The sequence below is a fragment of the Girardinichthys multiradiatus genome, chromosome 15 (genome assembly GCF_021462225.1).
Source record: "Girardinichthys multiradiatus isolate DD_20200921_A chromosome 15, DD_fGirMul_XY1, whole genome shotgun sequence".
Taxonomy (NCBI): Eukaryota; Metazoa; Chordata; class Actinopteri; order Cyprinodontiformes; family Goodeidae; genus Girardinichthys; species Girardinichthys multiradiatus.
The window spans coordinates 35364009-35390359 of NC_061808.1; the positions used below are offsets into that span (position 1 = coordinate 35364009).

Consider the following 26351-nt stretch of genomic DNA (forward strand, 5'->3'; position numbering starts at 1 on the left):
GCATCATGAAGACCAGGGAACACAGCAGAGAGGTCAGGGAGAACGCTATGGAGAAGTTTAGAAGGGTTAGGTTCAAAAACAATATCCCAAGCTATGAACATCTCACAGAGCTCTGTTCAATTCATCATCTGAACATGGAGAGATAATAGCAATCCACATAAACTGACAGAACAGCATTAGGAAGACCATGGTAAAACTACAGGAGGTGCAGATATCAACAGCATAGAGGAGAGAATCTGTCGCTGGGACAACTATTAGTTGACAACTATTTGGAATTAATAGAAGAGTGGCAAGAAGAAAACAATAAGAAGTCCTGTTTGTAGGTTGCAACCAGCCATGCAGGCAACACACCAGACTTGTGAAGAAGGTATTCTCATCAGATGGGACCAAAATGTTACTTTTTTCCCCCTATGTGCAAAATATTATATGTGCATGAAAATTAACACTGCACATCAGCTGGAACATGCTTATGCTTTTCTTTAGCAGGAAAAAGGAAAGCTTGTCCGAGTTCATGGAAAGATAAATGGATGAAGATACAGGACAGTCCAGAAAGAAATCCTGCTTGAGGCTGTAAAAGACCTGAGACTGGGGCAGAGGTTCGCTCCCAGTGTGGCAACAGCCCAAAACGTTCAGCCAGGGCTGCAATGGAAAGGTTTAGATCAAAGTATACTGTTGTGTGCATGGCCCAGTCAAAGTCCAGAGCTAGATCCCACTGAGAATTTGTAGAAAGATTTTAAAATATATGCTCACAAACCCTCTCCATCCAATCTGACTGAACTTGTTATTTTGCAAAGACGTAAAAAGTTGGCAAAGACATACCCCTAAAAGACCTGCTGCTGTAATCGCAGCTAAAGGTGTTTCTACATTCTACAAAAAATTAACTCAAGGATTCTGTGTACAGATGCTTGTCACACTTTCAGATTCTTTTTTTCTATTCTGAAAAACATATTTTCCTTTCACTTTACTATTCTGTACTACCTTGTGTTGGTCTAAACAAGAAAAAGTAAATTACATTGAAGTTTTTGGTTGTAATGCAACAAAAAAGAAAACATTCCAGGGTTATGAATATTTTGAGAGCTAGTGAACATAGTGACATAAACTCTACTTGTAGTTATCTTTTAGAATGCAAGTAAGGAAGCATCTGCTGAGTTTGCTGCTACCTCTTCATGTTTTAAATCAACATCAGAGAGGTATTCACTGAGGACTTTATGTAACCTAAACTCCCAGAGCGCAGTGGGAAACACAAGTGTGAGGTAAAAATAGCTGCTCTGACAGCAATAAAGCAGACCTTCTAGTGGGAATGTTGACATCTGCCAGCGTGTACAGGGGTGTGAGGCTGGGCACTAGGTAGTGTAAACGCGGGAAGGGGACCAGGTTCATGGCAATCTCATTCAGATCCATGTTGAGAGAGCCCTCAAACCGTGCAGAACTGTAATCACAGAGAAATCATTGTGACTCATTAAAGTTTGAAGATGTCCAGAAAAAAAGGAGTGAAGCTAATCCAATGTTTATTCATATAGACCAAAGAGTCCAGTTCAATCCAAATTCACTCAATTAATTCCATTGTATTCCAACACAACCTAACTTAAAAGATTCATAGTCAGATTGAGATTTCAATCCATTAACACCATTATCCAATGCAGTCAGATTCCATATAACATAAAAGCTAACTACAAAAATAATGAAAACAAAATTAAAATATCATCTGAGCAACATCAGGGTGACAGCAGGGAGGAACAGTTCTCAACTATTGTAATGGACCCTATATCAGTGTCACTCAGTCTTCCCTAAAACATTTTCAACTCTGCCCGTCTTTTAACTGACAGGAGCTACTACCATTAATGATTTACTTTTCTTTCCCATAGAAAGTACTCCTGGATCAGTGCCTCTATGTTCTTTTTCTGTCTCTGCTCTGTTCTCTCAAACCCCCAGTCGGTCGTGGCAGATGGCCGCTCACACTGAGCCTGGTTCTGGTTCTGCTGGAGGTTTCTTCCTGTTAAAAGGGAGTTTTTCCTCTCCACTGTCACTACATGCATGCTCAGTATGAGGGATTGCTGCAAAGTCAACGCCAGTGACTGTCCACTGTCTCTACATGCTCATCCAGGAGGAGTGAATGCTACAAGTCTCTGACTGGATGCAATCTGCTGGATTTCCTTAGATAGAAAAACTTTTTATCCAATTTAAATAAATAACTGAATCTGACTGCACTGTTTGATTGTTAGGATTAATTGGAATGTATGATCCTGACTTGAAATCTGTTTGATTCAATTCAATCGACTATGTAACGTGCCTTGAGATGACGTGTTGTGAATAGGCGCTATATAAATAAAACTGAATTGAACCTCTGGACGTGACCACATCATATCTGTCTTATGCTCTTTACAGTGGTTTCCTGATCATTTTAAATTTGATTTTAAACTATTATTGTTTGTGTTTCAAATCTTAAAGGCCTGGCCCCACCTTATTTATCTGAACTTTAAGTCTTTCTGTAAATAGCAGATCCCTAAGGTCATCAAATCAACTTTCATTGGATGTTCCAGGGACCAGAATTAAGCATTAGGTGACCGTGTTTTTTAACTGGCAGCACCAAGACTTTAGAGTCAACTTCCTTCAGACACTTGCTCCACCACTGACCCAGGCATCTTTGAATCTAAGCTCAAAACTTACTTTTTTAGGCAGGCAGTTAATACTAAGTAGCATGGTAGCATTTTAGCTATGATTCTTATTTTCCTGTAGCTGATTTTATGGGAATATGTTTTGTAATTTTCATTGTGATTTTGTGATTGTACTGTTAAGTGCTTTTTGTTTAAAAGCTCTATATAAATAAATAAATCAATGAATGTATGAATGAATCTTTATTTATAGTTTGAACATATTGGTATTATTTCCCTTTATGTTGTATCAAAAACACATATAACTTCAACCGTGACCTAAAACTGAGTTTTAGTTTGGGTCATATGAAGATATTTTTCAGTATTAGTTTCAGAACATATGCAGATGAAATGGGGTTTACATAAACATGATCTTTCTGCTTGTTAAAATTTACAAGGTAGTTTAGATATAAACATTGTAAAAAGAAAGGGTGCTTCAGTAAGTCAACCACAATGATTTAGCATAACTCAGAAATAACAGCTTCAGTACTTCTATACAGAATCTTTTTTAGGCAGTTTTAGCCTAAATGTCTGCAGCATTAAGCTGTATTTTTAGATGTTAGGTGGTTATGTGCAGTTTCATACCTGGTAATATTGAGCAGCAGGTTAGCCACTATGTTATTCATTGCATCAAAGGGCTTCTCTGTTGGACTGAGCGAGCCATGTCCTGAGGTGACAGTGCAGTCCTTCTTTAGCACACACCCAGGCTTTGCACCATGAGACATAAGACTGATCTTGTTCACAATGTCCACCAAAGACTGGAATGGAAAAAGCGAAGAGAAAAAAAAATACAGGAAAAACAACAATCAGGGTTTTATTTATTATGTATAGCTTTCTGCAAGGAGAAGAGAAAATGAAACCTGGTTTTCCACAGGCAGGACACAGTCAGCATGTTCTGTCAGCTCTCTCATAGCAAGGACACTGTTGTAAGGAGAAGTGATGACATCATCTTCTGCTGATGGATACATGGTGGTGACGATGCGACAAACATCAGAAAACTCCTCTTCCAGCAGGCTGAGTACTCTGGTCCCCAGACCGGACCCTGTACCTTAAAATCAGAGTCAGTATGTTTATACAAATGACAATAACAGAGGAACTGGCATGTGAAACCACCACCCTTAATTTAAGTGTTGCTCAACAGGAAAAAGGATAAAGAAGGGAGAAAGACATGCAGAAATAGGTCCAGGTACACAGCTCACCCTTAAGCTTTTATTGTGCTTATGAAATACTTTGAAACTTCAGGAGAATCTGCCCACAATTTGGTCCTGATGTTTTTAGCAGTTTTGTTTTATGAGTGAGTTTATGAGGACTAAACTAGGAAAGGATTTCTGCAGGAGATGCACTCTTACTGAGTGAAATCAGCTCCAAATTGTCCAGGAATGTGCAACTCTGAGGCTCTAAAGCTTAAACACTGTTAAAATAACACATTTTTTTTTTAACAAGAATGTTAGATAAGTAATGCATGCATCTTATTAAAAACATGGGAGAAAATAATTATCCAATCTGCTGCTGATGTTGTTCATAAAGAAATTAACAGTCTGTAATTTTTATAGCACGTTCAGTTTAATAAAGAGTAGCACAATATTGATCAAAACCCAAGAAAAAACAATGCAGAAAAGTGAAAAATTAATTTGGGTGTCATTGACTGAAAGAAGTTTTTGATTTCCTAGTAAAACACATCTCAGAACATTATTAGAGAATATTTGCTGTGAAGATTTTTCTATTAGTTGGGCACCAGAGTTGCAGGTATCTCTGGGATTTTTGGCCCACTCATCTTTAGCGAACACTTCATATGCTTCAAGTTTCTTGGAGTTGATGGCAAAATGTCTTATTTTGTTCTCATTTGACCACAGAACGTTCTCCCAAGTCTTGTCTTAATCACGTAGATGTTCACCTGGAAACTTAGAATTAATAGTAATACATGTCATCTACATGGCACCTTTCATAGATAGAAGTTTCATCAGGATTAAAACAAAACAGCAGTGCAGGAACATACAAATGGGTAATAAGACAAGTCAATAAATAATAAAACTGGTAATATAAATCAAAAATTAAATCAATGAAACTTTAATAGATGTAGGTCAATAGTTAGCAGCAACACGTTCAGTAGCATCTAGCACATACACTTGATGCACTGAATTACTGCATCCAAGATATTTAAAGTGTTAATGGGTTTAAAAGGGATATATGGCAGCTAATGACTGAAAGTTAACACTATGTATGCAGATGACATGTCCCAGAAGAGCTCCAAGGATGGACTCGTGAGGTACCCCACAGCTCATCTTTACTGAAGATGACAGTGACTAACCAATGACCACAGCAAATTATGGCAAAACACCTAAAAAATGTACCAACCATGCCCACCCAGTGCACTAGACGATTCAACAAAATGCAGTGATCCACAGTGTCACATGTAGAACTCCAGTCTAATAAAACTAAAAGTGAAAAATTACTATTATCAACAACAACCAGCAAATCAAGTGATTACTCACAATAGTGCTGAGGTTCTCCAAAGGCCTAGTGGATGTTTTTTAAAAAGCTAATTTTTGTTCAAGAGTCCAATTACTTGTTCAGCAACAATCACGACAACCAACAATGACAAGCCTGTGCATGTGTCTTTTTTACAGGGGGGGTTGCAAGGTGTCAATCCATTACAGCTTAGTGTGTTGCCAAAGGTGTTCTTAGTTCAAACTGCCTTTAGATCGTTAACAAGCTGCACCTCTGTAGTTGTGGGCTTATCCTTCAACTTCCTCAAGGTCCACTCATGATGCAAGAATTTTGCATGGAGCTTCAGACTGAGGGCAAATCACATTTATTTAGTTTCTGAATGATTACAACCAAGGCTGTCACCTTTTCATCTGTGGCCAAACACAAGTTTCATCAATCCACAGAAAAAGTCTCCAGGAATCAATGTCTTTGTCCCAGAATGTTTTGTGAACTGTAATCTGACTTGTAATGCTACTTTTAAGAGTAATGGCTTCTTCCTGTCTGAGTGGCCTTTCAGCCCATGTTGGTACAGGACTCTTACCATCTTCAGCCAGTATCTTCACAAGCTCTTTTGTTTTTGTCCTGGAGTTGATAGACACATTGCCGTGTATACTTGTTGGAGCAGAAGAACATGGCACGATCAGGTATCTGGAGATTACATCTAAAGAAAAACCAGACTTATTGATGGACATAATTCTCTACCTGACAACCTGCCTGTTTTCTTTAGATTTTCGCATGTGAAACCCAGAAGCAGTGTTCAGAAGGTTTCTTAAAATACCTGCGTGCCTTGGGTTAAACTCTGATCTGGTAAATTAACCCATAAGAAGCTTGCCAAGCCATGACTACATCATCATCTAGGCTTTGCTAAAATATTTAGTGGCGTAGTAATGTTAGTGTATGTAAACTTATGAATTTGAAGAAAAATGAATTAGTCTGGTGTTTAAGAAATAGAAATAATTTAGTTAATTCTAAGTGAAATAAAACAGGAAGAGTTTTGTCTAATTTAAAGTCAGGGTAAGAATAAAGGCTGTGTCTTGTTAAACAGGATGTGTAAATATCACGTTTCATCTGAATGCTTTGATGCAGCAATGAATAGAAACTTGTTAATCCCGTTATGCTTTGTATTTATTCCACCAAGTTTATAAAGGAACTTAGTTATATTTAATTGTATAAATGAGAGTCTGGATGTTTTGTATAAAATAAAACTAAAATGAGCCAAAATTGGAATAGATAGATCAGATGGTAAAGGAATCTGGAAAAAGGAATCAGCCAGTAAAAGCCTGATAGGAGCATCTTTGTATCCCGTAGACAGATAAAAATGAGATAACTGAGCAACAAAAAAAAAACTAAACCTCAGGTTTAGTTGAAAAGAGTTTGAATTACATCTAAAATTTAACTGCCAGTATTATTTTTCAAATTTACATAATACTGTCAAATTATATGCAAAGAGGGACTTTGCTGAGAAAATACTAGTTTGTCAGGCCTGAAACGTGAATATGGGAATACATGGACATCCTCTGTACTACAAGATTAATTCATTTACACAACCGGTGGTCAGAGCATTGCAGTGACTTACCTCCTCCCATTGAGTGAATAAGAAAGAAGCACTGGAGACAGTCACAGTGTTCTGCAGTCTTTCTCAGTGTGTTCACTATTGACTCTCTATAGGCCGAGCCGTACGTCAGGTGGCCAACAGCCCTGGAAGGAAACATTTAAAAGCTTAATAAAATTGTACCACGGTTTACTGAATCATAGGGAATCTCTAAACTTAAAGTCTGTATGCAGAACAAGGAATTATAAGACTTTGCAAGGCATGCATTTCGGTCAGCCGCCTATCCTGAATGCATGCTTGCTTTACTTGAATACAATGTAACAAATCAGCACAAAGTAGCACATAACTGTGGAGTGGAAGGAAAATGATACACGGTTTTCATTTTTTATACAAATAAAAAACTGAAAATGTTATCTAATAGCTCCAAATAAAATACAGTGCTACCAATTCCCTTCAGAAGTCACCTAATTAATAAACACAGGCTACCTGTGTTTGGTTTGATTTCAGTATAAATGCAGATGTTCAATGAGAGCCTCAGAGATCATGATGAACAGCATCATGAAGACTAAGGAACAGAGCAGACAGGTCAGGGAGGAAGTTGGAAATGTTTAATTGCCATAAAGCCATAAAGAAGTGGTTTAGATCAAACCATTTATGTGTTAGAATGGCCTGGAACATTTTGCAAAAGTTGAAAATTGCCATTCACAGATACTCTCTGTCCAATTTGGCTGAGAGCAGGCATAATTTTCCTTCTACTTAACCATGCATAAAATTCCAATAAAACACATTAGTCTGTGGTAAAAACCTGACAAAATGTGAAAAGGGATGTCAATATTTGATCTAAGTCACTGTAACGTTGCTGTGTAATGAGATTAGCTGACACACTAATTGCATTTTGTACACTTTTTGAGTGGTTCAGAATGTTCAGGACTCTTAACAGGTTCTGGCTTGATAAGGTCACATAACTCAGTAACAGCTCATGTTAAACTGTAAAACTTAAGCTCATTTTGCAAAAGTAATTTCTTCACCTGGAACTGGAATGAATGAACCACCAAACAAGGCGCCAGCGTATTTTGTGACACAAGACAAAAGGTTATGTTAAGAATTGAAGACGTGCTTCTCACCCTACAGTCTACAGTTACAGGCTAATTGTTCCAGTAGAAAAAGACATTAAAGCAGTTTTAAGTCTCTTGTGGGAACTCCCCTTTAATATGCTTTAAATTCTTCTCTCAGTGAGTCACTAACAGCTCCAGTTCACAGACATCTTTTCTTTGGTTCTAACAGTAGCTGTCATCAGCAGAACATTTGCTGGGAAAACTTTCACACGTCTTTTGATTAAAGTACAGTAATATTATTTTAGAATAATCAAAAATGAAAGTACAGATATTTGTGTTTTTTAAAAGTCTTTGTGCATTCATCACATAATTCATATGATGTTTATAGTTAAGATATTTTAATTCCCTGAACCAAAAACAACAACAGCACCAGTAGAAATCAGTATGTTGTAACAGTGCAGTGAATGATTGTAAAATAGCTGTGGCATATTACAAATGGTGGTGTGTCACAGTTGCTCCACCCAGTCAGAGCTTGGAGGACTCCTGTAGCGAGTCCGTCTCTCACCAGTTGTTGCCTGAACCTGACACGTCTGTGAGGAGCTGAGTGCTGTCAAACACCTCCCTCAGTGGGCCCTGCAGGATCCCGTTGACCACGCCCTCCTCCATATCAATGAGGACCGCCTGTGGATGCAAATATGTGAGAATGTGGCCTGTCACACACAAGCAAATTCCTCCTAGAAAATAGGCTGTGATTGAACAGATGGTCGACACATTTTCACTGTTTCTGTTCTTTGAAACATACAAAACTGAACAAGAAAGCTGTAAAGTTTCTTTTATCCCAGCACTTTTGAAATATATTATTTAATTCTTTCTCATCATGATAATGAATCATTTTGAGCACTTTACTCAGGACTTATTATGACTCCAGTGATATTCAGGCTGCTTTTTCCTTTCTTTTAATGTCTTTTTTAATGCCAACTTTCAGAAAACGAAGATATCTAAAATCAAGCAAAACCTAAAACCTAGCCTGGCTTTTTATCATGTTTATATATAAAATCTAGATCTTGATGGGCCAAAACATTGAGAAGGAAAAAATAATCAGAAACGAAGAATGTTTAAAATTAAGTGCATCACACGTTATGTTTTTTAGATTGTTAAATCATATTGAGACTAAAGAAACTCATTGCTGTTACCAATCATGGTTACTGTTGTTAAAACTTGACTTGCTCAATAGTCTTATATCATACAGTCAATATCATCCAACCTCCTCAGCAGGACAGATAACAGCATCTGTTATCAGTCAGACAAGCACTGCTCCTATGAATCATGCAGAATGACTTTTGAAGATTTAAGTAAAACAACCGACAGCTTTTTGGAAAATAATGATAATTATGAGAAGGGTTTGTGACCAGAGAACTTGTGTATAGTTTACATAGGGAACACTGTGTGAATATTGTTGTTTAATGTGACATGAATACAGCAGTATGATTGGCTGGCTGTTTTCCAATGTATTCAAGAGACCTTGAGTAGGGGTGTGGAAGTGACATGCATGGCAGCATGGTGACATGAAAACTTTAGTGCTTCCCTCTTCGTGGAGACAGATTACATGATTTTAGATTTTTTACCTCAGCGATCAAATGTTAATTCATTGTTAAAAGATTTTTACTGGTTTAAGAAGTTAATGTCTCAATGAAGAAACACATTTCAAATGTACTTTGTGCTCCTAAAAAAATAATCAGCCAACTTTACTTCAGTTTACACTCATGGGACACTTTATTAGATACACGTAATGGAATAGAATCAACAAGGTTTTGGAAATGCTTCTTAGAGATTCTGGTCAATATTAACTTGACAGCATCTCAAATGCGGCAGATTTTTCTGCTATACATTTTGGATGTGAAACTCCTGTCCAACACATTCCAAAGGCGCTCTGTTGGATTCAGATCTGTTGCCTGTGGATCCTATTGGGAGTAAAGTGAACTCATGTTCAAGAAAGCTAAATCTGAGATGATTTGCGCTTTGTGACATGGTACCTTATCCTGCTGGAAGTAACCATCAGAAGATGGGTACACTGTGGTCATGAAGGAATGGACATGGTCAGCAACAATACTCTGGTAGGCTGTGGTCTTTAAACAAGGATCAATGTACAGGTCCTTCTCAAAATATTAGCATATTGTGATAAAGTTCATTATTTTCCATAATGTCATGATGAAAATTTAACATTCATATATTTTAGATTCATTGCACACTAACTGAAATATTTCAGGTCTTTTATTGTCTTAATACGGATGATTTTGGCATACAGCTCATGAAAACCCCAAATTCCTATCTCACAAAATTAGCATATCATTAAAAGGGTCTCTAAACGAGCTATGAACCTAATCATCTGAATCAACGAGTTAACTCTAAACACCTGCAAAAGATTCCTGAGGCCTTTAAAACTCCCAGCCTGGTTCATCACTCAAAACCCCAATCATGGGTAAGACTGCCGACCTGACTGCTGTCCAGAAGGCCACTATTGACACCCTCAAGCAAGAGGGTAAGACACAGAAAGACATTTCTGAACGAATAGGCTGTTCCCAGAGTGCTGTATCAAGGCACTGGACTGTTGGTCAGTGGTCCAAAGTACTTTTTTCGGATGAAAGCAAATTCTGCATGTCATTCTGAAATCAAGGTGCCAGAGTCTGGAGGAAGACTGGGGAGAAGGAAATGCCAAAATGCCAGAAGTCCAGTGTCAAGTACCCACAGTCAGTGATGGTCTGGGGTGCCGTGTCAGCTGCTGGTGTTGGTCCACTGTGTTTTATCAAGGGCAGTGTCAATGCAGCTAGCTATCAGGAGATTTTGGAGCACTTCATGCTTCCATCTGCTGAAAAGCTTTATGGAGATGAACATTTCATTTTTCAGCATGACCTGGCACCTGCTCACAGTGCCAAAACCACTGGTAAATGGTTTACTGACCATGGTATCACTGTGCTCAATTGGCCTGCCAACTCTCCTGACCTGAACCCCATAGAGAATCTGTGGGACATTGTGAAGAGAACGTTGAGAGACTCAAGACCCAACACTCTGGATGAGCTAAAGGCTGCTATCGAAGCATCCTGGGCCTCCATAAGACCTCAGCAGTGCCACAGGCTGATTGCCTCCATGCCACGCCGCATTGAAGCAGTCATTTCTGCCAAAGGATTCCCGACCAAGTATTGAGTGCATAACTGTACATGATTATTTGAAGGTTGACGTTTTTTGTATTAAAAACACTTTTCTTTTATTGGTCGGATAAAATATGCTAATTTTGTGAGATAGGAATTTTGGGTTTTCATGAGCTGTATGCCAAAATCATCCGTATTAAAACAATAAAAGACCTGAAATATTTCAGTTAGTGTGCAATGAATCTAAAATATATGAATGTTACATTTTCATCATGACATTATGGAAAATAATGAACTTTATCACAATATGCTAATTTTTTTAGAAGGACCTGTATATTATTAAAGAGTCCAACATGTGCCAACACCTACCAACAAAAGGTTAAACCACTGTGCCAGATGGATTGATGCTTTTATGTTGCTTAGTCCACTTATGACCCAAATATCTAAATGTTGCAGCTGAACTCAAGACTCATCGGACCAGACACGGTTTCTCAATCTGTTTTGGTCACATTGTGATGACCCTGTACCTCAGTGTCCTGCTCTTAGCTAACAAGAGCTGCACCCTTGTAACCTTCTGCTGCTGCAGGCTATCTGCTTCAAGCTTCCATGTGGTGTGTGTTCAGAGAAGGTGTTCTGCATACCTTTGTTCTAACGAGTGGCTAATTTGAGCTACTGCTGCATTTCTATCATTGTGAACAGGTTTTCCATTTCTACTCTGATCTCAGACATTAACATGGCATGTTGGTCCACAAAACTTCAGACCATTCTCTGTCGACAAGAGAGATGCTTGTTGGTAAAACATTTGGACCAGCACCATCTGGTACAAACAATGAGGCCACATACAAATTCACTGAAGTCTCTTTCTTTCTCCATTCTGACCCTTGCTTTAGAGTTCATTAAGTCATCTTTACCACATCTAAAATAAAATAAAAAAGAAATTGTTCTGTAATTATCTGAAATAAGTTTACCTGTTGATAATACAAGAAGAATAAGAGTGTTAGTGTTTCGTAGTTATTGTAAATGAATCATGCTGTTGTAAAACAACTCTGGCCAGATGCAGGTTGGTAAAAGATTAAATGTAAAATAATGTTTTTAACTTTTCCTGCTCATGGATCCAATGCAATTTAAGGAATAATGGAAGGAATCAATCAGCCGTATAACTATAAAGCTGTTAATCATCTATTATTTATCAGTTGACACAAAAAAGATTTATTAGCTAATAGTCTTTTAAACGGAGTGAAGGAGTAATGCCATCTGCTGGAATGAAGATGTAGTCCAGGTTTCTTCACAATCTCCACATACATCATTAGGATTATTTAAATAAATGGTCTGGGGCCTCGCAAGGCAGTGGAAAAATAACATAACATTCCAGTTACTCAGGAAAAACATATTCTGGGACTTTAAATGCTGAGGCTTTCGATGGGAAAGGGGCCATTTAGTTTCTGCATTGTTAGTGACTTATCTGCTATTTGAACAGCAACTGGCGGAATGAATAGGTTTACACAGAAAACTGGCAAGGTGAATGTATATTGCTCAAGGAATTTATATCAAATCAAGCTGCAGTGTCCATCTGCTGTGTTCACAATCGTAGTGCAAAATGAAAGCATGTTTCTCCAGGGTCAGCACATCATTGTTTCCGTGTGTAATCAAGATGTTGGATTTGTTTAATGTCAAGGATTCATACGCTCCAAAGCAAGACCTCCTCTGGGCATTTAGATCACAACCTTGTTTGTCTCTGGCTGGAATATAAACTCCTTGTTTAGAGTCAACCTGCAATAAAGAGAACTGTGAGAAGGTGGTCACAGGAAGCTGAAGAATCCCTGCAGGGTTGTTTTGAGGCCACACACTGGGATACACTGTGCTATCCACATGGAGAGGATGTTAATGCCATGACTGAGTGTGTGACAGATTAAACTTTTGTGTGGATAATTCTATCTCCACCAGAACAGGCAGTTGCTTCCCTAGTAACAAACCCTGGATCACCAGTGACAAGCAATTCTTACTAAAGGTTGGTAGGACTTACCCTGGCCTTCAGACGTTGGATCCTCCCTCCAACACAACATGCTCCACTAGAACTTTTCCTGGAAATGTAAGACAAATATATAAACATAAACTACAGCCATTTTGTCTCCACCTTTCTGTGAATTTAGGAGTAGTTACCTCGAATCCACATTCCGGAAAAAGCTACTCAGGGCCTCGTCGTATAATCCTCTCTAAGGAGGAGGAAAACACAAGATATTAGGATGGGCTGTGGTAGGTATGTATGTGTTTGTGACCAAACAGGATCCTGGGGTTCCCTTAGGAAACAAATTACGGTTGATATTTAAAGCTCGTTGTGCTTTTCTGTCCTGGTACAGTGTTACTGTAACTGAAAGGTATGAAGGCCACAGCCAGAGAATAATGGAAGTTATTTCTACCTTACAGAAGGATATAAACAATTCACTGCAATTTACCTGGCTTTAACACGATACTTTAAAAGTGCTGGGAAGAAAAGGAATTGCTGCTGAAAATGAATTACCATATGGTATTTGTGTGGTCATGTGACAGTGATGGTGATGCAGCACCTTATTGGGGGTGTTTACCTGAAGCAGACAAGCAATGTTAGTGATGTAGGGCTACGGTTAAGAAGAAAGGAGTAAAATGAACATCTGAGGGTCTCATAACTGTTCTAGTAAACCTGCATAAAAAGTTCCAATGAGAACTTTCAGAACCCTTGTGTTCTATCCAAGTTTAAACCCTTGCAGGAACTACTGTAGGATGTTGCATAATTATGGTTTTCAGTGCCAAGCATGTTTATGTGAGAGTAACCGCATCTGGTCTCCAAACACAAGACATCCACTGAAATATTTTCATGGCTGTTTATGTTAGGCTGATTTGAACAAATACACATGAAACAAATTTCATTTTTATAACCCATTTATTGAGCACAACAGGGTAATTTGAGCCCTGCTGGTGTTTAGGTGGAGTCCTGGCAATAACAAAGCTGAATTTAGGACTGAATTATTTCTGCAGAATGTCTTGAAGTTATTCATTAGCCTTCTAATCCCCTAATCATTGGATTTAGGTGTTTTCAAGCGGAAATCCAACATGTAGTAAGAGATGTATCAATCAGTCATATCCAAAACATGCAGGGGACCAACCCTGCGGGGTCAGAAATGCCCATCACTGTCATGAAATATTCTTTTTTCTCTTTTAGGCCAAAAACACTTTGTGTAATTAAAACATTGTTTATATAAAACCTTCTTCATTCAAAATTGAATTAGTTGTTAGTTGCTAAATTTCATGAATGCACCAAACCAAATTCTTGGTTCTGAGCTGTGGAGATATATTATGTGTGTGCATTAATTATTATTGTGTTCATAACCAGTGTGGGAAATAAAATGTATAAGTCGGTGTTAGTGGCTTGCAGCAGCGTTGTTGCACAAACTTGGCCTTGAGTGTGGTGAAGCAGAGAAATACTGAAGAACTGTAGGAATAGGGAGAGCATGTGAAAAAGATTAACTGGCCAAGCACTCCCTTCTCATATTAGCAGACTCCCTTCTCCAGGTGCAGGACAATAGCTGTCCAAATATGGTAAGCCGGAAGAGTCTGTATGAAATCATATGTGTGAAAAAACTGTAAACAGTGCTGTTCATTTTCATGTGTTTCAATAAAAGCAATGGCCCCAGTGAGAAGCTCTGAAGTCGTCTCGGTGTGTGGTCAGATCACATGACAGAGAGCTTCCCCTGGCCAGGTACTTGAATAACATACAGCTGTCTTCGTGTGATTTATTCTAAGGTCTTGTGAATTCTTTCAGCTTACGGTGAATAAACGAACACGTAGAACACCCCTTGGGGGGGTGCTTCAACAATTGGTGACCTCCGACGTGATTCACGGCTGAATCAGGGAATTTGGACAAAGAGAGAGTGTGACAGACGGAAACCTCTGAGACCAGGGCGCCCATAATTAATCATCAAAGGTGAGGCAGAGCCTATTTTATTAAACTCTCTGATTGAATTTATGTATAGGCCAAATTAAAACCAGGTCTCAGTGGTTCTGATTGTTATTACTCTGTAAAACTGTTAAAGAGTGTGCATTAACTGAATGTGTTAAAATGGAGTCAGATATGAAAAATCTGAGATGAGACCAGGGGTTGAAGTCCGCCTGGGTCAAAGGTCAAAAAGGTTGAAGTCCTTTTATTGCTGAGCGTGGCTGCTCCACTCATTAATTGACGGATTAATGAGATAAAGCTGGGTTTAGTCCCGTGTTTTGGCAAAACACAAAGTATTGACAGGTCGAGGGCCTGACAGAACATCTGATCTTTTTCAATCAGGTTACTGCTACTTGAAAGTCTTCACAGAACATCTAATTTTTTTTCAAACAGGTGATCTGGTTCATTCAGAAATTGTACAAGGGTTAGTGGCCCCATCTAGTGTTCACACGGCGGAATTACACAAGTCACGGGGAAGTGCAGTCGACTTTAAATATTTGAACACACATTCTGACTTAAAAATGCGGTTGGATTGTTAATTACTTAAGCGAAAATAAAATGCATTTGTTGTATATAGGGAAGTGGCTTGTAGTGGATTGTTTTTGCATATTTGTGCATATTTCCTGTGTGCGAGTGTCTGTCAGACTTGTGTTGAATTGAGGAAATACAAACTGAAATGTGTTTGTGTGACTGAGCGAGAGGATCATTTGGATTAAAATAACTGTCGAGTGCTAGGGATAAGTGTCTGTGTGGCGGATTATAGAATAAATGTGAATATTAAGTGTTTTTGCTGATATTAAACGACACTGACTGTGACAAGCGCTGACTGACTGATTGTATGTGTGTGACTGGGACAGATCAGCAGAGAGCCGGTCTGCCATTGCGGATGAATAAATGCACTGTGTTGTTAACAAAGACAATACAGTGATAAGCGGATTTTGTGCGCATATTGTGAAGAGGTCATTGAACATTTATGGAAAATTATGTGAAGGGGGCCGAAGAAATATGTAAACGATGGAAAAATAAAATAAAATACGGATTTAAAAAACTTTTAAAACTTTTGAGAGTGATTGGTTTTGTTAAACACATTTCCCTTGGCAAAACAAACCTTTACTGGACAAATTGGGTTATTTTTGAAGGTAAGAAAGATTCTGATTGGACAGTGGTACCACACTAAAATTAAACTAATCTCATGTTTCCTAAAAGACTGCATAGAAAAGGCCTTCAGAACCGTGGAGTTATTTTCCACCACAGTACCAAGTTTTTTAAGCATGCTTTTTCTTTATTTTAAAACAGATCTGTATTTTTGTTTTGTTTTTAGCTTTTTAGCATAATGTTTGTCTGAAGCTTATTATGAACTGGGTTAGGAACAAATATGATCTGAGGTAAATTAGGAGCTGTGAACTAGTGATTTTTAAATCTGATAATTGTCCAAGCAGAAATAATACACTAACAGGTCTGGGAATATTTAGCCACTCCTCTCTTCAATCTGCAGAAAGTTGACATCATTGTTCATTTTAGGAAAAGAAAAACAAATAAAGGCTCTCTCAATACTAAAGAGGACGGTCGGCTCAAACTCCAGTCTCCTTGTTTGATTTCTTAAGGTTTAAAGATTAAAACAATACATAGGAGTACAAAGATACACAGAGTAATTTCAGATTATTAAATAATAAAATATTGGAACATTTATCAGCATTTAGATTATTAAAGAGGGGTTCTAGTAATAATTTTCTCCCCAACTCTCAAAATTTAAATAGCCAAATCAAGGAAAATTATATGTATCCTCCCTTTGAAACATTATGTGGAAAAAAGTCCAGTTTGGAGTCAAGTTTCTTATCTTAATTTCTGATTAAATCAAACACTGCAGTTTTTGTTTTGTTTGGGTAGACCATAAAAATGTCAACGCTGGCTTAAAATACTTCTTTACATTTAACCTGAGCAGAGAAATTCTTGAATAGAGCTGCGATTAAATTGAGCCAAACAAAAAGAGAATTATAACAATAACTCTCAGGATTGTAGTTATTATTATTATAGAGTTACAGTACAAAGAATTAGCAAAAGGTTTCAGCATCAGTGAATTTGGATTTATTTAAGAGAAAACTGTTGCTGTGCTTCTAAATATTTTGTGCACTCATCTTAAAAAGGATCCTGAAGATTGTCATAACAAAATTGATCAATTATAGCATTAAAAGATATGGCTGAGAAAACATATTCTGAAAAGAGATTGTTAAAAATTATTTTAATCCTTGAAGTTTCAAATTTGGCCATTTGTCTGTCTTTGATGTTTTGTCTTTGTTTTGTTGGAATGAATGTTTGGTTATATGTTGCATGAAACAATAATCCATGTTTAGAATAATGTTTCTAAATCCCAGATGGATTAAAACTTTGAGTTTTCAGGAAAGTTAAGAAGCAGCTTGTTTTTGCATACAGAATCATTGGTGATTTATTAGATTGTAAGTTTTCCCTGGTGCTCTTAAGCTAACTGACAGTTCCAGATATGCCAATACTTTTCTGAGTCCCAATACTTTTGTAAGGTGTGAAAACTCTTTAGGGTGCTAATTGTTATACTACCAACAATACCAAGATAAAATGCAAAAGATTCATTTTACAGGGAAATAATTTCATATTTGGCTCAGATTGTGTGTATTCTTGATTTTCCTCTTTGAGAGAAGTTAGTTTTCAGCTCTGTGAGGTGACCTTGACAAAGAGATACAGCTGCCTAAAAACAAAGATAACACTTCTGCACAAAAGGCAGAAGCCTGTCTCTGCTGAGAGATGGGGATTGTAACTCTACCCTGCATGTGTCGGGCTTAAGGTCCGCGGGCCAAAAGTGGACCCCGGAAGTTTAGTGATTCTCTAGAAGTAGAGCCTTTAATATGGTGATTGTGTGCTTGAATGTTATCTTATCAATCAATAAGGAGTTTTGTCTACATTCTGCCACAATCTGCCTTTTGAAAATGTTTTGAATCTTGCTCTTTATGTATAAAAAAAAAAGAAAGAAAAGAAAAATTGGCTAAAGTCTGCAGACACAAAATGAACCTGGATTGAAGCTCTAACTAAGTTTATTTAATCTGAGATCTTCTCCAAATGCAACAGTATATGTCAATCTACATGAGATACTAACAACTTCACCTACTGGTATAATATAAAGATCTGAGTGAATATGTGAAACAAACAATGATGAAAGTTTTTCAACAGGTGATGCTCATCCAGGAGGAAGACAGTGTTCCTAGGAAATGCAGCTCATTCATTAACAATCAATTTTTCTTCTATAGGTGGAAGTTTTGCTGACTAATCATAGGCTGGATCTATGAAACATTATGAGCACAGACCAAATGACCAAGGTTCTGACTGACTTATGAACCTCACTGACCTGACAATGATAACATGACACTCAACAGATAACACCTTTAAGGTGGACCCCACTAAGACCACCTTATTGATTCTTGGTGAATAAAAAAAAAAGAATTGAAGCGTTCAAAACAGACCTAGTGGAAACAAAAGGGGTTATGAGGAAACAATGTGCATTTTAAGAATAATAGAAGTCAAATTATGTTCAAATGTTTGCAAATAAAAATGACTCTGACAGAGAAATAAGTAAGTAGTGTGTGAATGTGTGTGAATGTGTGTGAATGTGTGTGAATGTGTGTGAATGGGAATGACTGATTTCATTGTAATGCATCTTTGAGGGACCTTAAAAGCGCTAATAAAGGTCTGATGTTCGGATGATCTTTGCCAAACTTATATCTTAATAGAGTTTCCAGAATCTTTTCCGAAAGATCATATAAAGATAGCAAAGGTTCTACCTGTATTGAAAATACTGATAACCATAGGAAAGTTCATAGACCCGTCTTCAATTTTTCATAATTCTTTTACAAACAGGGTATTTAAACTTTCATGTGGCCAAATGTCTGTGTTTGACTTTCTGTTTTTGTGAAATAAATGTTTGTTTCATGTTATGTAAAAATTAGAGTCCTCAACATACCATAATAATATTAGGTCAGTTCTCTATGGTAAAACAAAAAGATTTTAACAGATGTTTAGACTTTTTCCAGTCAGGTTCAAAATGATTGAATTAGACTCAAACTTAACATAAGATGAAATTAACCTTAACAGAATTACTGGACTGGACTGAAATAGAGAAAACTTGAATTAATTGAAACAAACTTTAGTTACTTGAATTAAATACAAAGCTGACTGAAACTGTATGTTGTATCTATAAAACTGGGTAAGATAAACTAAGATTATAAGATATAATATGCCCTTCATTTTTTGTGTTCATCAGTGACTGAGTTTTTATTTTTTATTTTTAATAAGAACTAAACCAAGCATTATTTAAAATAATAGCAACTACCAAAAATAGTGATCTCATTTTTAAATGTAATAAGGACAGCGGCTACAGTGACACATTAGGAAGACCCATGTGTCAAAGGGGGAATATGTTACATCTAGTAAAGCATTAATCCTACACTATAAATTTTTCTGACTATGCAAAGAATTTTTTTTGCAGATCATGCATAATTTGTTGCAAACACAGGGGAAGAAGTATTGTCTAATGGTAATAGATGAACCTAGTTACACATTTCTTCCCCACATATGGTATCCCACAGATTATAAGGTTAGATAATGGAACTCATTTTATAAATAAACTAATAGAACTAAGTTCTAAATTATTAGGGGTTCAGTTAAAGATTAAGGTAAAACAATAGCTCAGGAGGCAGAGAAAAAGAAAAGAGGAGAAAGAGCAGCTACAGAATCAGCTCCTTAAATTGCAGCTGCAAGAGGCCAAAGAGAAAATTAAATAACAGACAAATGATATAACTGAACATTTGATGTTAGCTGCAGCTCAACCTGTTCCTTCAGCAGCACACACCCCTATGTCTATGACTGATCAGTGGCAAGGAGGGGGGTTACTCCCTCCTCCACCCTATACATTTTAATAATTACAGGTACAGTGGCCCCGGTCGTGGAGGCGGATGGCATGTTGGTGGTCGGCTGGTCGTGGTGGATGGTGTGGAGCACCCAGAGGAAGGGGTGGAGCCAGCAGGGCACTGGGAGATGTGTGCTACAACTGTGCAGCGTGGGCACAGCGGATCCCATGTTGCCTGTAAAGGTGGGAGAGAACTGTCTGAATTTTTGAGTGGACACTGGAGCTACTTATTCCACCATAACACAGCAACCTCCTAAACCACTGCTCTCTACCAAGACTGTTTCTGTGATGGGCTTCTCAGGGGCTGCACAAATTCTTCCTGTTCAGATTGGGACTCAGAGAGTAACTCACCCTTTTGTGTGTTCACCCAGCACACCTGTTAAGCTGGGAGCATCAGTGTTGTGTGGTACTGATGGGTTAACGGTAACCTTTCCAGATGGTTCCTCTTTGGCATGTGGACAAATGCTTCAGCATGGACAATATTTTTATACATGCTGACATCTACTGGACACTGTTGACCGAACCTCCAAGCAGCATCTTCTCTGTGTATCAGCTGTGGAAACCCTGGATTCAAAGTCTCAGACCCTACACCTCTCTGCCTGACCCGCCCCATGTCACTCTGTTTTACGACCGTTGTCACACTGAATGGTACCAGATTTGTTTAATGAAACAGTAGAAGGTAGGACATGGTTTATTTCATCCAAAAATATTTATGTGGCTCTTGAGGGTGTGGCTGCAACAGTTGATTTAACACCTGACCAAGCAGAATGGTATTTAATGTCAGATGAAGCTGTTCCTCATGATTCTCTTTCTTTGCATCCTGAGCATCAAGCTAAGGAATTGAGAGGAGTGGTAAAGCACTCTCTGGCAGCTGGGGACTGGCAGGACACCTCAGTCACCAACTTAATTTTGGTTACAGAGTTCTCAAAAACAGGTTCCAGAGAAACCAACCGAGGGACCTCAGCCAACCACGTCCGAAGCTGAGTGGGTCCTGCTGAAGGTGATCAAAAGGAAGTGGTCAGAGCCCAGGTGGACGGGTCCATTCCAGGTCACAGAGAGAACCTCACATGCGGTGAGGGTCAAGGGCAAAGGAGACACGTGGTATCTTTGGAGCCAATGTGCAGCAGCAGAGGCACCACAGAGATCACTGCCAGAGGTCCAGCAGAACCTGAGGGACAACACCAGCACACCATAAGATCTTTCTCACCCAATTCAAGGGGCAGAATAATCCCCTAGGGTGAGAAAGCGTTCATTTACACCTAAAGGTTAGTCTACACCTTAGGTGCACCGTCAGATCAGTGGTCCCACCAAATAGGGGCAGAATAATCCCCTGGTGAGACCACTTAGCTCCAGGTCAGTCTACACCTGTGAGTGAAGACCAGGACATCACACAGAAGAGGCGGATGTGATCGAATTTTCCTCTCTTTCACTGGTGGTCGTAGCTGCTGTCCCACCGACGAACCGAACTGAACACTCTGAACCTTTCAAAAAAAAATAAACAAACAAAAAAATAATAATAATGATAGTAATAATAATAAAAAATAATAAAAAGGTCTTTTGTGTTTCACCATATTGTTAATCCTCATCTTCCTTTGCAGGTACCTTCGAAACGAATGGGAGGTGAAAATCTAGGACCCAGACCCCTTAAGGGTTGGGTCATGGTAGGTATAGGTGTTTTAGCATTCTTCATTGTTACATTGATTCTAGGATTGTTTTATGAACTTCCTTTCCAGACATGCTCCAGTCATCCCAGGATCAATAAAAGACAATCCGAACCCCAGGGTTCAGATAAATGCCTCCAGGCGTTTGGGGGAATAGAATTAAATTACACTCTCGGTGCGACCACGACTTTCCAATTTGATCTCTGCGACGTCATCAATTGTAGTTCTTACCAAATCTCAGGCAGCACATGGTTGACGAGGCTCCAGTATTACCTATGCGCTAATGTTGAACTCTCCACACACTGTGAGTCCACAAGTGCAGACACACCCACCCCTTTTGTGCGGTAGGGGGTGGGGAAATACTATATATTACAGCAGACCATGGAATACCAATATTTTTAAACCTGACCCGACACCTAAACTTGAAGCGCTAAACATATCCCTGATACGCGGTAGTTTACCGAATACCGCCTCAAACGGGCAACAGCCATTCCTTTTAACCCTTAAAGCCTTGACACACAACCCCCTAGGAACACACAACGCCTTTTCATGTTTGGTCTTCGACGAGGATGGAACACACAGAATCCGGAAGGCATCATCAAGATAAATTTTGTAAACCACTCCAATCAGTCAGAGTCAGACAAGGGGAGGATAAAGATAGACTACAACACCTTAAAACCCATAGAAATTATCCAGATGGCCACGGGATATACTGAAGGTAACCTCTGGCTCCAAAGGATAACTCAGACTGCCAAAGAACAAAGTAAATCAGATTGTGTTGCATGCGCGGCTGCAAGACCACATTTAACTACTGACCCTGCTCCCCTCTATCCAGAGGACCAGTGGGGTTATAGCTGTATGCTACAGCTGACTAGAGTGGCTACTCCCACAAACTGTACCACTTTGGCCAGTCTGTTCCCACCCATTGCCAATAACACCAGAGCAGGCCCTTTCACCCCTCAACGAAGAAACGGCACATACACTTGCTTTAACTTCACTTCCACCACACCTAAGGCAAATGTAGGACAAATTCCTCGCGATTGGTGCAACTCCACTGTGTCAGGCTCAGTGATAGGTCCTTGGGCAAGATCAGGACTTTATTATTATTGTGGAGGACACCGCCTTCTGACTAGGATATAAAATAATACTATTGGAGTGTGTGCCTTGGTTAGGTTGCAGGCACCTCTCCTCTTGTTAGGAAAAGACCTTAAGTATCTTCCTTCAACACACTCCCAAAGCACAGCTTTAACTAGGAGAAGGCGTAGACATATCATAAAACAGCGCAAACACCTTTGACTTAAGCAAAGACTCACCCACTTACATTGATGCAATAGGAGTTCCTCAAGGCGTACCTAATGAATATAAATTAGCGGATCAAGTCTCAGCAGGCTTTGAAAACATCCCCATTATAACAGCTTTGTTCCCTGTTACTCCCAATAAAAACGTAGACCGCATCAACTACATCCATTACAATGTTTTACGTCTAGCTAACTTAACAAGGGATGCGGTAGAAGGCCTGTCTGAACAATTGGCACCAACCTCCCTCATGGCTGTGCAAAACCGAATGGCATTAGATATGTTGTTAGCAGAAAAAGGGGGCGTCTGTTCGATGTTTGGGGATATGCGTTGCACTTTTATTCCCAACAACACTGCACCTGATGGTTCAGTCTCAAAAGCTTTAGAAGGGTTAAAAACACTTTCGGCCACGATGCATGAGCACTCAGGACTAGACAATCCGTTAAAAGACTGGATGACGGGCATGTTTGGACCCGGGAAAGGGTTGATTATGTCATTGTTTATTTCCATTGCTGTTTTTGTAGCTATTATGGTTACCCGTGGATGCTAACGAGGAGGAGGACGAAGATTAACCCGTAAGAGTAAATTACAGGGCGTCTGATATGTATTACTGTCTAGGGAGCAGAAGGATGGTAGAATATTATATTGGCAAAATTTGATAGACTATGGAATAAAGCACGGATCGACTCCCTCCAGTTAGAGGGGTCAATACTCCCTGTCAAGATTTAGAAGGTTGTAAGCATCCTTGGGACTACAAAGGCCCGACAGGCAATAGTCCCTGGGCACATGGCATGGCATTGGAGGCAGGGTCAAAAAGCATGATGACAAACATTTCCTTCTGCTCCACAGGTTGTAATGATTGTTAAAATCTTTTATTTAGCATCTCCAAGTAGTGGTGAAGTCACATAGGTGACTTCAAAAGGGGGAAATTGTGGAGATATATTATGTGTGTGCATTAATTATTATTGTGTTCATAACCAGTGTGGGAAATAAAATGTATAAGTCGGTGTTAGTGGCTTGCAGCAGCGTTGTTGCACAAACTTGGCCTTGAGTGTGGTGAAGCAGAGAAATACTGAAGAACTGTAGGAATAGGGAGAGCATGTGAAAAAGATTAACTGGCCAAGCACTCCCTTCTCATATTAGCAGACTCCCTTCTCCAGGTGCAGGACAATAGCTGTCCAAATATGGTAAGCCGGAAGAGTCTGTATGAAATCATATGTGTGAAAAAAACTGTAAACAGTGCTGTTCATTTTCATGTGTTTCAATAAAAGCAATGGCCCCAGGGAGAAGCTCTGAAGTCGTCTCGGTGTGTGGTCAGATCACATGACAGAGAGCTTCCCCTGGCCAGGTACTTGAATAACATACAGGTCCTTCTCAAAATATTAGCATATTGTGATAAAGTTCATTATTTTCCATAATGTCATGATGAAAATGTAACATTCATATATTTTAGATTCATTGCACACTAACTGAAATATTTCAGGTGTTTTATTGTCTTAATACGGATGATTTTGGCATACAGCTCATGAAAACCCAAAATTCCTATCTCACAAAATTAGCATATCATTAAAAGGGTCTCTAAACGAGCTATGAACCTAATCATCTGAATCAACGAGTTAACTCTAAACACCTGCAAAAGATTCCTGAGGCCTTTAAAACTCCCAGCCTGGTACATTACTCAAAACCCCAATCATGGGTAAGACTGCCGACCTGACTGCTGTCCAGAAGGCCACTATTGACACCCTCAAGCAAGAGGGTAAGACACAGAAAGACATTTCTGAACGAATAGGCTGTTCCCAGAGTGCTGTATCAAGGCACCTCAGTGGGAAGTCTGTGGGAAGAAAAAGTGTGGCAGAAAACGCTGCACAACGAGAAGAGGTGACCGGACCCTGAGGAAGATTGTGGAGAAGGGCCGATTCCAGACCTTGGGGGACCTGCGGAAGCAGTGGACTGAGTCTGGAGTAGAAACATCCAGAGCCACCGTGCACAGGCGTGTGCAGGAAATGGGCTACAGGTGCCGCATTCCCCAGGTCAAGCCACTTTTGAACCAGAGACAGCAGGCAGAAGCGCCTGACCTGGGCTACAGAGAAGCAGCACTGGACTGTTGCTCAGTGGTCCAAAGTACTTTTTTTCGGATGAAAGCAAATTCTGCATGTCATTCGGAAATCAAGGTGCCAGAGTCTGGAGGAAGACTGGGGAGAAGGAAATGCCAAAATGCCAGAAGTCCAGTGTCAAGTACCCACAGTCAATGATGGTCTGGGGTGCCGTGTCAACTGCTGGTGTTGGTCCACTGTGTTTTATCAAAGGCAGGGGTCAATGCAGCTAGCTATCAGGAGATTTTGGAGCACTTCATGCTTCCATCTACTGAAAAGCTTTATGGAGATGAAGATTTCATTTTTCAGCACAACCTGGCACCTGCTCACAGTGCCAAAACCACTGGTAAATGATACCTGGTTTACTGACCATGGTATCACTGTGCTCAATTGGCCTGCCAACTCTCCTGACCTGAACCCCATAGAGAATCTGTGGGATATTGTGAAGAGAACGTTGAGAGACTCAAGACCCAACACTCTGGATGAGCTAAAGGCCGCTATCGAAGCATCCTGGGCCTCCATAAGACCTCAGCAGTGCCACAGGCTGATTGCCTCCATGCCACGCCGCATTGAAGCAGTCATTTCTGCCAAAGGATTCCTGACCAAGTATTGAGTGCATAACTGTACATGATTATTTGAAAGTTGATGTTTTTTGTATTAAAAACACTTTTCTTTTATTGGTCGGATGAAATATGCTAATTTTGTGAGATAGGAATTTTGGGTTTTCATGAGCTGTATGCCACAATCATCCGTATTAAGACAATAAAAGACCTGAAATATTTCAGTTGGTCTGCAATGAATCTAAAATATATGAATGTTAAATTTTCATCATGACATTATGGAAAATAATGAACTTTATCACAATATGCTAATATTTTGAGAAGGACCTGTACAGCTGTCTCCGTGTGATTTATTCTAATGTCTTGTGAATTCTTTCAGCTTACGGTGAATAAACGAACACGCAGAACACCCCTTGGGGGGTTGCTTCAACAGAGCCCAACCTCAAACGGGGACCACAGCGACAATCACCCCGATCCATCATCGCTAGTATTAGTAAACATGCTTTTACAGAGATGACATGCCCAGACGTGTGCTGCTGAAAAGGACCACTGTTTTAGCCTAAATAACAGCCAATAATAAGTCCTAACAAGAACACCCAAAACTTTATTTAAATTCATTCCCAACACTGTGATCCACACTGGAAACCAGCAGATTTCTCCTACCTGTATTTCTTTTTAAACAGTGTTGTTATTTTTCTTCTGTTCATGAGCCATCTTATCAGGTGAATATTTGGCGCCACCCTCTGACTGAGAGCATTATTGGCCCTGCTGGCACAGACAACCATGGACATATAAATCTGAGCAGCACACGGATGTCCACAGACAGTCCTAGTCTTTTGGAGCACCTTTGGATGGCTGGCCACTCCTGGGAAGGTTTCCCACGGTTCTATGTTTTCTCCTGTTGTGGATAGTGGTCCTCACTGTGGTTCACTGAAGACATAAAGCCTTAA

The 26351-nt window shown here is 39.3% G+C and overlaps 1 protein-coding gene across 6 annotated transcripts in view; it reads right to left on the bottom strand.

Annotated features, from left to right (window-relative positions):
* The window catches only part of tube1 (tubulin, epsilon 1), a 35127-nt gene that overhangs the window by 6425 nt on the left and 2351 nt on the right, over nt 1-26351 (bottom strand). For 2 of the 6 annotated variants that reach the window (XM_047388269.1, XM_047388273.1), the window contains 8 exons: nt 13052-13104; nt 12915-12972; nt 8311-8426; nt 6715-6836; nt 5680-5799; nt 3512-3699; nt 3237-3409; nt 1289-1429 (listed from right to left, as the gene is read on the bottom strand). In XM_047388269.1, the coding sequence (XP_047244225.1) occupies nt 1289-1429; nt 3237-3409; nt 3512-3699; nt 5680-5799; nt 6715-6836; nt 8311-8426; nt 12915-12972; nt 13052-13104 (971 nt within the window). Of the gene's footprint in view, nt 1-1288; nt 1430-3236; nt 3410-3511; nt 3700-5679; nt 5800-6714; nt 6837-8310; nt 8427-12914; nt 12973-13051; nt 13105-19808; nt 19967-26351 lie in introns of all 6 variants that reach the window. The other 4 variants (XM_047388268.1, XM_047388271.1, XM_047388270.1 and 1 more) reach the window with 4 other exon arrangements.